Source organism: Polyodon spathula, chromosome 19 (assembly GCF_017654505.1).
Source record: "Polyodon spathula isolate WHYD16114869_AA chromosome 19, ASM1765450v1, whole genome shotgun sequence".
Classification (NCBI taxonomy): Eukaryota; Metazoa; Chordata; class Actinopteri; order Acipenseriformes; family Polyodontidae; genus Polyodon; species Polyodon spathula.
The window spans coordinates 29,875,871-29,893,271 of NC_054552.1; the positions used below are offsets into that span (position 1 = coordinate 29,875,871).

General features: G+C 40.3%; 1 protein-coding gene across 4 annotated transcripts in view; it reads right to left on the reverse strand.

Annotated features, from left to right (window-relative positions):
* The window catches only part of LOC121294764 (leucine-rich repeat serine/threonine-protein kinase 1-like), a 39,000-nt gene that overhangs the window by 15,269 nt on the left and 6,330 nt on the right, over nt 1–17,401 (reverse strand). For all 4 annotated transcript variants that reach the window (XM_041218839.1, XM_041218841.1, XM_041218840.1 and 1 more), the window contains 17 exons: nt 15,272–15,432; nt 11,654–11,825; nt 10,945–11,124; nt 10,225–10,373; nt 9,105–9,331; nt 7,907–8,034; nt 7,063–7,226; nt 6,629–6,766; nt 5,461–5,573; nt 5,015–5,085; nt 4,253–4,382; nt 3,364–3,476; nt 2,828–3,042; nt 1,825–1,989; nt 989–1,161; nt 412–532; nt 10–169 (listed from right to left, as the gene is read on the reverse strand). In XM_041218839.1, coding sequence (XP_041074773.1) covers nt 10–169; nt 412–532; nt 989–1,161; nt 1,825–1,989; nt 2,828–3,042; nt 3,364–3,476; nt 4,253–4,382; nt 5,015–5,085; nt 5,461–5,573; nt 6,629–6,766; nt 7,063–7,226; nt 7,907–8,034; nt 9,105–9,331; nt 10,225–10,373; nt 10,945–11,124; nt 11,654–11,825; nt 15,272–15,432 — 2,580 coding nt within the window. The remainder of the gene's footprint in view (nt 1–9; nt 170–411; nt 533–988; nt 1,162–1,824; nt 1,990–2,827; nt 3,043–3,363; nt 3,477–4,252; nt 4,383–5,014; nt 5,086–5,460; nt 5,574–6,628; nt 6,767–7,062; nt 7,227–7,906; nt 8,035–9,104; nt 9,332–10,224; nt 10,374–10,944; nt 11,125–11,653; nt 11,826–15,271; nt 15,433–17,401) is intronic.

Here is a 17,401-nt window from a genome sequence, read left to right on the forward strand (position 1 = left end):
AGGACTCACCGCTTTGCAGGTCCTCGTAGTCTTTGATATCACTGTCAGGTTTCTGGTCTATGATCTGCTCCAGCTGCAGGTCAGTCAGATACTGGACTTCATTTTCCAGTTCTCTCCTCAGCCGCTCCGCTAGGACTGCTTCTTGTAAAAGCAGATAGCTTTTGGGTATCTGCAAGGTTACAGTTATTGTAATTAAAAAGGGAGCCAATTCATTAAAACACTCCTATTATTCTGGACAGTACCAGAAATGAGAGATTCAGTTAAAGCCAGCGACAAGCTTTTCATTCTAAAAGGAACTTTTTAAAAAGTAGATCTGATAAGCTGTTGAAAGGAAAAAGGATTTATGGACCCTTAAAATTGACCGATTGCTCTGCACGGTTCTTCGTTTTTTTTTTTTTATAGAATACTCACCAATCTCCCGACAAGTTTCTGGGGCGTTGCTGCATTGGACATATCCTTTATGTTACAGGAAACCTGAAACAGCAGCCTTCGTAACCCATCGAAGCCCTCGAGGGTCTTACAAGACACTTCTCTAGAGAAGAGAAAGAGACACTTGTGCATCAGCACTGCTGGCCAGCTCTCCCTCGCTGTTAAATGCCACTTCAAATCTCAACTCATGCAGCTACCTTTGGAGACGGAAACTATTGCTTTTAATTGAGATCAGTGCCTAATGGGAACAGGCACGAGTATGCATCTGAGCACTTCCATTTGACAATGGAAACACAGCTTTACTACAATAGGGTCTGGTACAATTTCTGGGCTGCAAATGGAGATTTGTTTGACCCACGGTGTTCATTCCTTTTGCACAGCTTGTCTGATAAGCAAGATGATTAAAAAGCAAGATTTTGTACTGTTTTTCAGTGATGGAACATTTTGGCAGATGCACTTACTAGAGATGTGTCTGGCTGTGCAAAAGGGATTTGTAATTGTAATTCAGCTTAGATAAAATGCCGTGGAATGAGAATGCATTGAGAAAGGCTGTACTGACTGCAGGTGTTTAAAGGTGATGTCGGGGTAGCCTGTGGCTCGGGTTCCGGAGGGGGAGCGGCACACTGCCAGGACGTAGGCACGCAGGGTGGCGATCCTCTCCGTGCGGAACTTGGAGTTGATCAGATCGAGGTGGGTCCCTACCACCACCACAGCAGAATTCGGGGCTCGGGCCTGCAGTGAGAAACAGCAAGGCGGAAATCACTCCATTAGTGGAGCTAAAAAAAAAAAAAACTACTTGTTGACAAAGCTTTAAATATATCAGCACTTATATTTTAAGAATGTGCAATTTGCATAATTAGTAAATTAGGTAAAAGTAAGGTTGTTAGTTTTGTTATTGGTATGTTTTCCTTCCACATACACACCAAAAAAAAAAAAAGTACACTCTGGAAAAAAAGTTGTAATATACAGAGACCGTTGTATGTGACTGGCTATGTCATTCATCAGGGATTGGCAATCTCCAAACCCCGATACACACACTAAAACACTATCCTCCCAGTTACCTTTGACTCTTGCAAAATCTGGGGCCAGTAGCCATTTTTCTGAGCATTCCCAAATTATGCATCAATAACGGCTTCTGCAGCTTAGAGAGACATTTATAAATCTACTTTTTAAAAAAAGTGAAATGGATTCCACCCAGCAGTAACTCTGTAACTACAGTGGAGCTGGATGCTACCTCCCACCCACAATGGCTGGCTGTACCTTGGGACACCATACTGTACTGCATCTGTTCACTGAAGAAGCACCAGGGGGAGCGCAGAGAGCCAGGGGAGGAGAGGAAGAACAGTAGGTTAATAAAAAGGGTTCCTAGGAGAGATGCAGTGGCCTCTTTCTTACCTCAATGTTTAATAACCAGGACTGCAGGTTCGCCACAGCCTCTTCCCCCAGGGCCAGGTTCCATATAACTACATACAGGGCCTTGTCAGTGAAGAAACACTGATTGACTGTGGACATGTTGGCAGGGCCTCCAATATCCCACACATTGAACTCCACTGAATCGATCTATTCACACAAGACAAGAACAAACCGCTCTATAAAACTGACAAATAATGCAGGCAATTTTTCTACTCCTCTGTGCGTATCTGAGCTAATCAGAAAAAATGACATTAATCCCTTTTTTTATTCAACCCTCAATATAGCTTCTCCAATTAACCCTTAAAATGCCGCAGATTGTGTTTCTGTAAAAAACAAACAAAAAAAAAACAGTTTACATTTGAGTAACACAAAATCTTTATGAAACCATTCAAGATGTACGTGCAAGTTAATTATCTTCCAAGTACTGTTTCTATTGCTTACACTGCAAACTTATTATGAATATGTAACTTAGTTCAATATTGACTCCAAAAAGAGAATTAAAATCAGGCTTATTAAATATTTGTATATCTCACTGAATAGAACCAGAACCTTTTTTTATTCTTCAGGATTTGCATGTCCTGTGTATTGTAAAGAAGGAGAAATGAAATGGGCCAGAATGGCACAACCAACAAGAAGATAAATCAGAGGAACAGCAGAGATTACCACACGTTAAAACACACATAACTATTGAGTACAGGAACCACAGTGCACACAGCTACTCCTTACTTGGACTGGATTTAAGAAGTACATCACAAGTAGAGGGAAGAGAATTCGCATTTTCCTTACAAAATAAGTTTGGCTGTGTTAATGCTTTACAGTTACCCAAAGTGCAAGTTCAAAACATTAAATTCACAGTTTCAAAATCAAAACATTAAATTCTAAGAAAACTGCAACTCACAGGAAGATGGCGGAGTGCAAAATAAGGCGACCCAGACTGAAAAGTTGCTATAACACAGATACACAGCACTACAGTATGCATGCCCACCTTGGCTTTGACACCATTGGGCCTCTCCAGCTCCCACTTGCTTGTTCTGATGCTGGTTTCATTTTGCATCATCTGTGGCACTTTCCCCGTCTGCAGGGCTTCTAGCAATGAGGATTTCCCCTGCCGAGGAGGCCCCACAACGATCATCTTCAGCAGCTTGCACTTCTCTGCCTTCCTAAGATGAGCCCTCAAGAAAGCCAGCACTGCACTAGGACCTGGATCAATGAGAAAATCAACCGCAGTGAAAGAATCCTTCCATTTTCATTCATTTTGTGATTGAGACAGTGTTGTAGATGTACAGCAGCTTATTAACTAACAATGATGTCTTGTGATCCTATCAATCCACCAGTACTTGTGTGTTTCTTATGAAATTGTTACTGCCTGAAGCAGTTGACAGAGTGCCGTCAGAAGCTCCATGCATCGGCTCCCCAGCTGTCAATGCAGTGTGCTCAGACAGACTCAGCTGCCACTGAGTAGGAACACCAACTGAGCAGACAGGGCTAAGAGGTCAGCACATCTCAGGAGATGGACATTACCTTCCTTCCTGACCTCGGCTGGGATGTTACCAATATTCAGCTCTTCAATATCCAGCTGCCAAAGATTAGACAGCTGTCCTAGTTCAGGAGGCAATTCTCGAATCCCGGGATTACTGCACAGGAAGGAAAGGATACTGCATTATACCAATGTTACTGTATACTCAGAACAGTACTAACCACATACATATTCACACGCTTACTACACATATGGTTCTGAATGGAGGACACAGGAATAAACAATGAATGGCCACCAACAGACAAACTCCAAGAACTGTTCATGTTTGCATTCCTCAGAGCGGAGATCTGTTTATCCATTTTTTTTAAGTCTTTCCTGTGTAATCTGCATCAATCACGCCACATTATTAATGGGGCCACTTTGGAAAGTAGTCTTGTCTGACGTGGGTTATGGAATTCTGAGCTGACAGCAACTTGACACCACTGAAATTCACTCTCTTTTTTTATATGTGAAAGACGAGAACACTGCCACGCTCTGCCACTGTTGAGATTTATTTTTTATACATGCTGTAAACACACATCGCATCAATTACAACAAGAAAATATGTTGCTAGCTTAAACAAACATACATAGTTTACAGCTAAAGCACTTCCTGTTTCAGTAGTTTATAGGATTAGCTAGGAACAAGATGGTCGTGAGAATACGTTACAGTAGGGCACTGCTCACGCGCTTTGGTTAGATGATTAGATTTGTGGGGATTATATCAGAACCTGCTTTAAAAAAACATTTAAAAACAGCTCTAAAATAAAAAAAAAAACATCAACATCAAGGAGAATATGGCTATCCCTGCTGTAAAATCACAGAAATCAAGTCCCCTGGAGAAACACATTTACAGTAACGGACTTTACACTGTCCCACTGCCAGGGTTACTTACTGTGACAGATAGAGCTCATTCAGGCTCTTCAGACAGCACACTGACTGGGGCACTGCCTCCAGCTGATTAGCATTCAGGAACAGGACTTCCAAACACTCGCTGAGGAACCCGGGGAATTCGATCAAAGAAGCTGATGGATGACGAGAGAACAACAGCTACTTCACACGGTCTAGCAGGTCAACACATTACCACGGGCCAAACTCACACATCTTTACACCTGCACAAAGTGTGCACAAAAAACACAACACTATTTCATTTAAGTAACAGCAGATATCCAGAAGTAAAACTTTCTAATTTAGTACATATATTAATTGACCCAGGAACATACTATAAGTGTGTATTACCAAGAAGGTAATCAAAGCAGCCCAGGGTTACATTTAAGAAGGTGCTACTGATGAGAATTTTGTTTCTTAAAAAGGGTAAACGCAGAAACCACTAGCATGACTGAATCCCTGGGCTGAATGCTTCAGACTGCAGCTAGGGACAAAAGTCTAAATTTCAAGCATAGGTTTGGCCAGAGCAGCCAGAAGAAACCAAAATCAAAAAGGAACAAGCCCTTTCACCTGCTGCACTGTCCTGGGGATCACGCTGGGGTCACAGGCTTGGCGTTTATTAATTGATCTTATCCCAAAATGAAACACCAAATGAGGAAACAGGAAACCCGGAAAATTAAAAATAAAAAAGTGGATCCCTTGAGGGGACCTGCCTAAGACACTGCCATTATAGCAAGACTCAGACACGGTATAATGCAACCCAGTTTACCAGTATCCGGGCCTCTTCTGCTCCATGTAGTGAAGAAACCAAGTCTTTTAGTTATTGCTCCCTCCTCAGCCCTATAGGGAATGAAGAAATATACCTTCACAGTCAATCATTTGCATTACTAAGCGATCTAAAAACAAAACTACAATTTTAAAACATTGAAGCTTAGAATGGTTTGAGCCAAAAAGCTCCAAAAGAAGTCTTTATTTACTCTTACAAAAGGGTTGTTTGGGTGCGTCAATTCCTGGTCTATTTTATTTATCTACTTATTAATTCATTTCAATATCACTGATGGGGGGGATGCTTTTAAAAGAGTCTGCACACTTTCCAAGGTTTAACACAAGGCTAAAAGGTTTTGAAAACAAAAATCATGAGATCATGAGCCTGAAGCATTAATCCTGACCAAAAGCCTTCTACAGCAGTATAGCGACTCCATATCAATAACCTACTTTCCAAGATGATTCTTTGAAAGATCAAGCGATTTGAGCTGAGAGCAAGTCCACTTTTTTGGCGAAGGCAAAGCAGACAGCTGATTTTCACTCACTTTTAGTGAAACCAACGCCTGCAGAAGAAAGGAGATAACATTTCAGATTGCAGTCCTAACAGCCTGTACTGCCACCTGCAGGGCATTTATATTATATATATATATATATATATATATATATATATATATATACACACACACACACACCCACACACACACACACACACTAAGCATCAAAAGAAATGTGTCACCTATATTTGGAAAATGACAAACTCTGTTTTAGAGCAGGTGTAGTGACATTTTATTGTGCTGATTAACAACTGACATCATGAAGATCCGTTGATCTTGGGCAGGTGTTGTCGGTCCCCCAGTTTGTGGCCTGTCATTTACACAGTATGTCTGGTTATACTGTCTCGCCAGGTTTGAAATTGCTGGCTGTGAGCACTCAAGATGGCGAGCCACAGTGCGCGCCCCAGTCCAAGTTCCAACATGCCGATTGCACAAAGGCGCTGCTCTCTTTCCAGATGTGGCGCATTGTTTTTTTTTTGTGATTTTCTTTATTGCTTTTATTCAAGCTTGCAATTGAATAGCTGAAATCACTCCATATCCAGTGTCCAATCAACTGTCTCACTAATTAGGTGATTAAGTGCATATGCTTCAGTCATAGTCACACAAGCATGTCATGGTCAAGGATGAACGATCGAGTGATTAAAAAGAAAACAAAAACGTCTTGTCGATGTCCATCATTTATATACCTTATTATTTTTCGAAAATAAATGTGTTATAACAGCCATATGTTTCTTTTGATGCTCGGTATATATTGCTTTCCTCATTCATTTATTATATGCAAATTAGACTAAACAATACCAATCATTGTAAATACTACTAAAAAGACTATGCTTTAAATGTCTTGTATCTTTCTCTTGAAGCAGTTTACAAGCACATGCTACACAAGGCATAGAGCAAAGGCGCCCTCTAGTGGTTGTATGTATTTAATGTATACTTTCAGTTTCACTCATTAAATTAAAGTAAACTTCAATAAAGTAGCAGTGCTTAAAGAAACTGAAGCTATTTCAAAAAAGATTACTACAATGCTATTTGTAGTCATCACACACCTTCAAATGTATAATTACCTCTAGCTGAAAGATTTGCAATGGCAGCTCCTTCAAGCAGTTGTCAGAGAAGTCAATTTCTTGAAGATGATTTTTCCAAAATATGGAAATAGTGTCTGTAATGCTCTCCATGGAATTGGAAGATGCCCTGCAGTATTTCTTGGGGGGAACAAAACAAACAAACAAACAAAAAAAACACACACACACTAATCATGTATTACTATTTTCTCCCAAAACCAATTTTAATAAGACACCAGGAGCTTGCTACATATTCTCCAAATCTAATCAAACTCGTATTAAAACATGGAATGGGTGAAACCGTATTCCCATCCTTGATTTTACAGTACACAAGTTCTTTGAACATTTATCAGTTAAAACAATAGTCCAATATTAGTGGTTAATACAAGGTACACCAAGCAAAGAAGCATTTCATTTCACCCCCTGCGGATACCTACCAGGGGGCATGCCCATGGATCTGGAAACGCTTTCAGTTTGTTCCTAGAAATATTGAAGCTGCGGAGCGACTTGAAGCAGTGAAGGAAGCAAGCAGGGACCTCAGTGAGACGATTGTCTGACACATCGAGCTCCTGCAGCCTCCGCAGTCCTATCCAGTTAGTAGCTAAAAAGACAAAGAGAATATTGATAACACTGCAAGACACTGTAGACGGGAACAGAGAGAAAACTAACAGTTGGGCTCAAGGATTGTACAGCCCAGCAATTTTAGGGGGCCTTCACTGGTCACCCAGGCACACATTAAAAGGTGTGATGGCAATAACGGTCCCCCCCACCCCCATGCAAAACTACTTTGTTACTCCTCTTCTTGTGAATATCCACGTCCGTTTTAAAACAAATGTAGTGTTTTTTTGGTTAATATAGAGTGCCCAATTATTTTACACCAGATTTTCTTCCCAATTTAGAATGTCCACTTAGACCGGAATCCTTAGTGAAGACCGGTGAATTTGCGCAGCCAGGACGAGAACCCCTGCACTCCCCTGACTGGCTCACCCTGTGCAGGAGCATGACAAGCTGATGAGGACCACAACAAAGAACATTATTATTCAGTTATTAAACTGTACTCGTATAAAATACAGGCGATTCCATGAATCAAGTTCAGTAACAAACCGATTCTCAAACCGTTGCCTGTCCAGGAGTCTGCTTGGAGGATGGGATATTCTATATGCCAAAAACGTGTGGGAAAAGGTTCCACTAAGCCTACACTACTAGGCTATGCTATATTTTGAAGAATAATTGAAGTGTTGTACAACATACAGGGAATGCAATATAGAAACCTGAATGTACCATTTTCAGCTTCAAATAACGTTGTCAGTTGGTTCTTTGCTGCTAAGAGCTTTTGTAGACTGGAAAGATGTAAGAATCCTGAAGAAAGACTGGTTAACTCATTCTGGGAAAGATTCACCTCCAGCAGCCTGAGAAAACAGAACATGACAATGAAATGCAGTTCTACAATTAGACGCAAATAAAAATAGATATGAAACAGAAAGCTCATCTTGCCTTTTTCTAACTTCTTCGTTGTGGTCCTATCTCCTAACTGAACATTTTGGAACTTGTGTCCATGTGGCTCCTGGGGTTTGTAAATGCATCCACCTAAAGGAACGTATAGGGACACCTCCTAAGAGAACACTTGTGGTGAGATTTCCCCCCCCCCCCCCCCCCCTTAAATGCTCCACCCCCCCCCCCAGGAAAGATTTGTACTTGTGAAATGCTCCACCTAAAGGAACAGGAAAGATTTGTACTTCGAACTGATACAGTAGTGTTTTGTAGCCCGATAACTCAAACTTAAATTCAAATGGTTTATTGTCATTGCTTGTGTTTTGAGGAACGCTGATTGGTTTATTCAATCTTCCAGAACCACCATGACATCATTGCTTCGTTTTGTATTCTGATTTCCACAAGTACACCTCATCGCTATAAAATGGCATGTCAACAAAAAAATGAAGAAATGCACTGCTGTTTCTCTTGAGCTGCTGCTGCATTTTTAACGTGTGTAGGGGTGCTGTGTTAATTTAGTATGATAGTTAGTTTATGAACGTTAGGTTTGTCTGTTACTTTATTACTATAGTTCATTAACATACACTTGCTGCTTGCCTTTCTCTTACATATTCTGTTCATTTCATGTTGCTGCACGTGCATCATGACATGTAATAAATATTTATTTATGGATTCATATAGTGTTCGGTGGTCATCTCCGTCTTAAAGAACTCTTTGGCTAAGAGTCACTTTACTTGCTTCCAGAGGGGAGTTCTATCAGCCGGAGATGACTGTATTAAAGTTTGTAAAGAGTTGCCAGTAGCAGAAACAAGTAAGTTGCTCACAAACTTGGCCCAATTCAAATAACTCTCCAGCTCTGCCAAATCAGCGTGGTGTCTCTTACACCTGCTCTGCTTTCAATGGCAACGTCCCAGGAACACACTCCACACGTAGGATGGAAGTTGGCTTTTGCTGACACACTCTTGAAACAGTGGCACGCGGGACGCACCTTGTGCAGAGGATACCCTCCGAGGAGTGGACAGAGGGAAGCTCTCTCAGCTGGTTTTCCGCCAGGTTGAGCTGCCGCAGCTGGATCAGCCCCCAGGGGACGACGGACGGCAGGCCGGTGAGGCTGTTAGAAGACAGGTTCAGTTGGGAGATCCTGGAGGAGAGGTCAATGAACCAGTCCAGCTCCAGCCAGGGCAGCTTCAACCTGGACCACTGCACAGAGAGGGTCTGGGGAGCGAAGAAACATCAGCTGAGCTCTCAACCAATCACATTCCCAGTTCAGAGGTCATTCTCTCCCAGACAAGCTTTGAGTTTTTCCTTTCAAAAGGGAAGCCTCTATGTAACCCAAGAACAGAAACGTGTGGTTTCGTGACACATACTTAGCGCTACTGTATGGTAATGATTTGGCAGGAAATGGGGGCTATTATTTTGAATGAACCAGTGGTGGGGATTAATAACAACAACCTTTTATATATCTGTTTTTTTCTCCACCAGCCTGATTGAGTTAAAAATACAGCAGAAAGAGAGTCACTATAAAACATGGTTTACAGGTCACAGTCCACTGGTGTCTGTATCATTAAAACAGACTCAAATGCCTACATCTAATATTATTACAGAGCAGTGACCTACACCCATCAACTTACTGCTGAAACCAACTCCAAAGATTGTGGCAGCTTCTGCCCACTGTATGGAATGGCCCAAACTGCTATGCAATAGGAACCACATCTTCATCACATCTTCATCACTGTTTTCTTTTATGAGAACATTTATATTTCACAGTTGGTTATATGACACTCTTTCATTGTAACCTACATGCACGTCGTGTTTGTGTGTCTGCACTGCGCCCTTTGAAAAGGCTGGCCACACACTGTTAACGTCTACAATTGTACCTAAACATTTCCTCAATAGAGTTTGTGGAACTGAAAGTCTGGAAAATACAGAACAAGTTGATACAGTATGCTTGTTTCACAGCTGACCAAATGCAACTTTAGAAGTTTCAGGCATTCTGAAAACATTTTTGGACGTCTTAGGCAAACTCCATTTTAGGCTCTCTTGTTAGCTTGAGAGCCCCAAGCTGCAGGATGTAAGATTTCTACAAAGAGAACTCGGCTGTTACCTACATCGCTCAGTTCCTCGCTGTGCTCTGGAGTGCTGGGCTCCACAAATCTCTCTCTCAGGAGCTGCTTGGTGAAGTGAGGGTGGTCCATTAGAGTATAGGAGCAGAAAACAGATCCATTCTTAAGCAGAAAGGCAGCAATCTCTTCATTCCCTACAAGGAATAAAACAAATGAAAGTGTTGCTTCATATGAAAGTAGGACTAAAACCCAGTGCACAAACCCCCTTTTGCCTGGCTAAACCAGTTTGGGAAGTGCAGTTCACTGCTCAAAGAGGAACTGTGCTAATTTAAAAAAAAATGTTTGTTGTATTACAGTATATTTAGCCAAAAAAAGCAAAGTTTTTTAACACAAGTCCAGCCTACAGTGTGGAGTGAAACTGCATGTATGTATTACCACTTATTTGTACAGTTTCATTGACATTTTGACAGGCAAGGTTGTGTTAAAGAGTCACTTCATTTAGTAATACATCAGGGTAAAATCTAAACACCAGCCTGTACAGGTGAAATAAATAGATTGTAAACTGCTATGGTAAAACAAATACATATCTACTAAATATTAGGTAATGCATGAGTTTGCATTATATACCTTCTCAGTAGTGAACATAAGATCATACAAAACACATCTCAAAATGCTTCCCAGAAGTTACATCAATATCAATGAAAACACTGTTTGTTAAAAGCTAAACATTCAGCTGGTTAGTCTTTCAGCTCGTGTTCACCGTACCTGCCTTTGCCGCTGCATAGAGGGGCACCCCTGTGATGACAGCGAAGTCATTGCTTCTTATTGCACAGTTCTCAGTGTCAGCCTTGTAGTTGAGCACCAACAGCTTGACGATGGCCAGATGTCCTTGTTGGCAAGCTTTTGCCAGCATCCAGTTTAGCAGTTCTTTATAGATGCCCGACCCTGGGTGAAGAAACAGCAATACAACCCCCTTACCTCATTAAAGACGACAATACAAAACACAATTTCACTCGAACAAAACAAAAGATATTGCCTTGAGCGTTGTCATGATAAAGTACATTAATGAAGTACGAACAAGAATTTAACATAAGATTAGAGCACATTGAACTAAAATAATGGGAAGAAACCAAGTTATTATTTTCTTAATTAACCTTTATTTAACCAGGAAAGTCCCATTGAGATAAACCTGGGTCAAAGCGGCACATATATATATATATATATATATATATATATATATATATATATATATATATATATATATATATATATATATATATAAAACCCCAAAAAACAAACAAAAAACACCTATAAAAAACAAACCAAAACACACAAATTTGAAATGAGCACAACAAATGCAAACAAGTTTCAGTTTCAGTTAGTCCTAAATTTTATTCCAAGACCATGTTAAGCTTGTATTTATCACACAAAATAAGACATTTCAGAACTTAATACTGAAGTAGGAGAGCCTCACCTGGCAAAGAGTCTAGCAACTCCTTCACAATTTCTTCATGGCCGTAATAAGCTGCAACGACTGCTGGATTTTCATCTGTGGGCTCCCTGGGCAGGTCCACCCTGCCCTCCTTCAGTAAATATTGCACAGACTCCAGGTCTCCATTCCCTGCTGCAGCAGTGAGGAGCTGGTGCTGGAAAACAAACAAGCTCAATCAAACACACAATAGAAACTCGTTGCTCTTGAGGCTCTGATCAATCTATTACAAAACAATGTTTACAGTAATATATCAACTCAAAATGAACATTAACCCAGTCTACTGGATGCATTGAGATTTCCCCAGAAAGAAAGTAAGGAAATGGACCTTAAATATTTATACACCTCATATTTTTGTAGTATAGAGCAGAGTTTATATAAATCCTACCAAAAATATTCACTAATGGGCAATATAAGTACTGTTTCTTTTATAAGCGGCAGAGTTTCTGCCTTTTAGGATAAGGTATAAAATAACTCTACTGACTAGGCTTCCTCAGGGACATGCAAGCGACAAGCAGACAGACACTACAGTGTGTTACTGCACGCCAACTTGTGAATCATTCTTACAGCTTACTGCTGAAGCCTCCCAGGAGATCTGAATCATTTCAATTCGCTTATTCAACACAGTGTTGGTATTAGGAGGCAGCAATCTGGATAAATGCAGACTTTCTCCAACGGCAGTACAAAAGCTGGTGAAATGACACAGGTAGCAATACCCCTAGGTGATTAAAATACATATGAACAACAAAATATAAAAATTTTATAAAAATGGTCATCCATAACTAATAAACACTGAGTAGAGCTGAATTTAGAAATACTAAATATGGTCAAATCTTTTGACTAGTAGTCATTGAGAAAGACTTGTAGCCTGCTTGTTGTAACTTCCTAAGTTTCCTTTTTTTTTTTTTTTTTTTTTATTTAGTTGTTGGCAATGGTTTTTACCCCGATTTGTCTTCTCAATTTGGAATGCCCAATTATTTTTATCCCGGTTCACTGCTGCAACCCTCCAGCGGCTTGGGAAACGGAAGCTGAAACAAGCGTCCTCCGAAACAAGTTCTTGCCAAGACGTCATGTTTCGCACTGCGGATCCACAGCGAAGCCACCAGAACCATAGTGCCGGAGGACAACACAGATCTGAATGGCTCCACTGCAGACCTGCAGACACCCTGTCAGCCACACGGGTCGCTGGTGCGCGGTGAACCATGGATTGCTTGCTGACCTAATCCCTCCCTACCCGGGCGGCGCTCAGTCAATTGTGCGCAGCCCCCTAGGAACCTCCGGTCAGTCACAATGACATTCAAACCTGCGATCTCCAGGCTATAGGGTGCATCCTGCACTCCATATGGAACTCCTTTACTGGATGCGCCACTCGGGGTGCGCCTTCCTAAAGCCTTTCTAAAATTAATACAGTGAAAGATTTACAACAGATAAATCTTTTCAGCTGATCAAAATCACATCAGCTTTCCTGCAGCTTTAGGAAATACCAAAATGGCAGTCAAAACAGTCCTGTTAGAGGTGGCATCTCAGAACACGAACCCTTTGGAAGCGCTGCAGTTAGCAGCCTTGACTGGGGCAACCCTTACAGGTCAACATCAACACACTGCACAGCAAGTGCTGGGTCTGGTGTCGGCTACATCTTACTGATTAAAGACAGACATATTTTCAGGACTAAACACTCTCCATTAGTTGAATTCATCATTATGAAGGGAAGATAATACTATCCCTGGTGGGTCATAAAAGACATTTTCTATCTACAGTTACATTCCCTTGAGCAATTCGTGTAGGGTGTCGGTGGACGAGTCAAGAGTCAATGATCCAATGTCTTCATCTTATTTACAGCCTGGAGCACTGGGTGGATAATTATTTATTTCAGTAAATAGGATAGCATTAAGAATGGGAATTACATAGGTTTGCCACCCTGTTTAAAAACAGATCAGAGTTTCCAGTCCACCTTATTTGCATCTTTCTAATGAACACCTGCCCAAGGCAGAATAAGAAAATGCTCTGAGCACTCTGCAAACCCCAAGGTAATGCATTCCCCTGGCGACCTGCTGAGAGAGTCATTATGGCATACTGAAAACAATTAGCAATTACTTGGGATGCTGACGCAATGGCAAGGACACAAAATAAAACCTGATCTCATTTGCTAAACATTGCTCCTGTAATCTCTTTCAATTACTGAAACCTTTTAGCTGGACTTTGTTATTAAAAATTTACAATGGTATATACTATATATTAACTAACTTAAGAAAACATACTAACATTTTTAATATGTTAGTATGATATTTCATAGATTTATTCATTCTAATCCTGATAAATCCCCCTAAGTGAATTTTTTTCTTTTAAATAATAAAGCCCAGCTTGTGCGAAACTTTAGTTACAGTAGGATAAACATTTGCAGTGAGTAGTAACACTGTACTCCTCCTAGAAACCAAACTATTAACAGCAAAAACTCAAACAAAAACTCAAAAGTCTCTTGTTAATTGTAACCTCAGCAGATTAGTTTTTATTCAAAGCAGAAATCTTCATAGCATTACAATACTGTAGCATTCAGCGGATTGGGTAGATCCCCGCAGTACAGAGAACTACAAAAGGAATTGCCTTTTCATGTAATATTTATAACAACCAGAACACAACCTGCACCCCAGGCTCCTCCAGTAGTTACTATACTTATTATCTGATAACATGAGATGCACGCAACAGAATGCTCAAGAACACAACACAAGCATCTCCTGGCCCTGAGCAAACGAGACTAATTTCAACAGTCAGTGGAATTTTACCCAATATCAATACCAATCTCACCTATATTATTCCTCTTTTGATGTTCCATATATAGAACAAGCTACAGCAGTCACCCCCCCCCCCCAGACACATTTCCTGCAACATCTAATTGCAAGCTTCTTCTTATCAAGGTCGTCCTTATCCATATATCCACATTACGAGAAGAGATTATATACCATCTTAAAACAAGAAGCATCTCATGTAAAATTAGAGCTATCAGTATCATGGACGAAAGCAGACGGATGGACACATTCTTTCATATATCCTCAGGATCATATTCAAGTTTTATCACAAACAGATCAGAAGTGTAAGACTGGCATCTTCACATGCACCCTCATCTTTATATCAGTGTAATGCAGAGTACAGCTCAGTTAGGGTTTTAATGCAAATTAAAAGCAATGAAAGGCAAGATCATCTTAACACCCAATTTCTTCTATGTGCTTCAGAACAACAGAGAACAAATAGTAGTGTTTCTTATTTAATAACATTAGATGTATCAATCTTTATTTTATATAGCGCCTGGCATAGTGGATTACAAGATGTGCTTTACAAGATGCAGTAACAGTATGGTATAAGCATGATTTTTACTAGCGGCTAATTGCATAATGAAAACCCTGACCATTATTATTCTTCTTTCTGTCTTTATGATGAATTCTATTCATGACTTAATGTAATTTTTGCATACAAATCACTTCGAAATGTGTTAGAAAAACAAGTAAGACTGCAGCAGTGTGTCTCCTGTCAGCCGACGGCCTGGACAGCAGCCTTACAGCATCAAGCCCACCTGGATGTGTGCCGTCTCATCCCCCATTAGACCCTTACCTTTTCCAGCCTGTTGTTCTCGCCACACGAGATTTTAATGAGCTCCTGGGCCCTGCTGGTTTCACCTTCTTTGTATGCAGCCTGGATGTTTTCGATGGTAGGAGACTGATTCAAAGTGGAATTGCCCAGGATGGACTGCTTGCCTCCCATATCCACAGTGCCTGCAGCAGAAAGAAGAGGAGCAGTCCAGCACATTAAGCAAACACTGCTGCAGTAGGAAAATAATAAAATCAGATTTACAGGCAGCTACCAACCCCTGTACAAAGACAGCTTTGAAAAATTAGTCACTTTTGTAGGAGAAAATATAATTTTCCTGCGATACTCTTATCAAACATGAAGTATAGTTAAGAATATGAAAAATGCTTTTTTTTTTTTTTTTTTTTTTTTGCTTCTTCAGCAGCTGGACTGGAGTTACGGGTACCATACAGTACTTGAGCATTCATTTATGAGCGATTGTAATGAGTCTATGATTCATTGTAATGAATGCGTGCTTAAAGAATCATTAGGGCAATGACAAAATGCAAATCATATTGCAACACCAACTGGATTGCATGACTTTATTCAAATGAAAAATGTTACCAATCAGGAATAACACACCGAGCAACTATAGTGAATGAACAAGGCAGATGGCTGCCTATTAAATACATTCTCCATCATTCACCTGTATTCAGCTGGTAAGAACAGGCTACTACCTTGTTCAGGTGACCATACAAATCTATAGGTATAACAACAAAGAAGCCAGCATGCAGAAGCTATAGCAGAACGCTTGTACTGCTGTTAGGTACAATTAGGTACAACTAATTTTCATAGTTCAGAATATTAAACACAAACCACACAAAGCACTCCAGATCTGTAATGTCTCTAGCAATCCTGGAGGTAAAATGCTTGCAGATAATAGCTAATATTCTGTAGTATATAGCCATGGGGGTTTTAAAAGGATGCACGTTGCACTAATCATGCTGTAGCTATTCACATGAGGGCGCAGGTTGTCTCAAACCACTTACTGTGGACGGAGTAAGCCTAGCCTCTCACTGTGGAGATAATCAAATACTGAATGGATTTTCTGTTTTACCTCTGCAAGAGAGGCAAACGTATCCGTTTCTAGGGAAAGTCAAAAGCTGCAAGATGCAGAATGAAAAACCGATGCCAGCTGTTTGAATTCCTAATACATTGCGGCTTAATGTAAGACCTTGTTAATTATTAAGCATCTGAGTCAGACAGATATCCGAGAAAGCTCAGGGGATCATGGCCATTAGAAACACAGCAAGCATCACTGCAGCCTTTATGGTATGCAGCCAAGTTAGAAATCTGAAGGGCAAGAAACTGAGAAGCACAGGCCAAAGCATTTTATCAGAAGTTCACATGTAACCAACCGTCTTTGTAGCACAGACCAAACCAGTGACACAATCTCAATGCAACAAATCTAGACTTATATAAATTTAATTTTTTTTTTCTACATTTCTTATTTAGTCCGCTCCAGAGTCAAGTTCACAGTTACTGTATCCGATGCAGTTGCAGTATATTATTATAAACTTTGATTAGCACACATTAAAAAAAAGCTGTATGTTTTCTGCTTAGTACATAGATCAAAGGGAAGTGCAAACCATATAGAAATGAATAAATCTATAAAAGAATCACATACTTAGAAAAACAAAGATTGTTCAGATTGACTGCCTCCCCCCTCCCTCACTACCCAAGCAGTGCAGTTAAACACCAGTAAAAGCTTTCACTGAGCCTGGCCTACAGTCACAGCAGCTAAACCTTGTGAATTACTTCTGTCAACCTGAAGCAGTCTGCGTGTCTTGCTTAAAAATGAAAGGTCTGTCTGAATTGGGCATTTACTTGCACTTTAAGTCTGCAGCTTATCTGGAATTAACAAGACTGGTAGCATGTTCTTAGTCTACTTTTTTATTTTATTTTATTCAAAAAGGGAATGACATCCATGCAAACAGCAATTTCACTTAATCTTTATTACATAGGAGTTTTAGTATTTTACATAAATGCTTTAAGTTCGTTCCCGAGCTTATTCTGAAAGGGGGTAGTTGAAAGAGGAACTTGCTTGCTCACATATTAAAAATAGTTTGCTTGGGGTCCTCATTCATGCATGAGTTCTTATTAAACATTCGTATT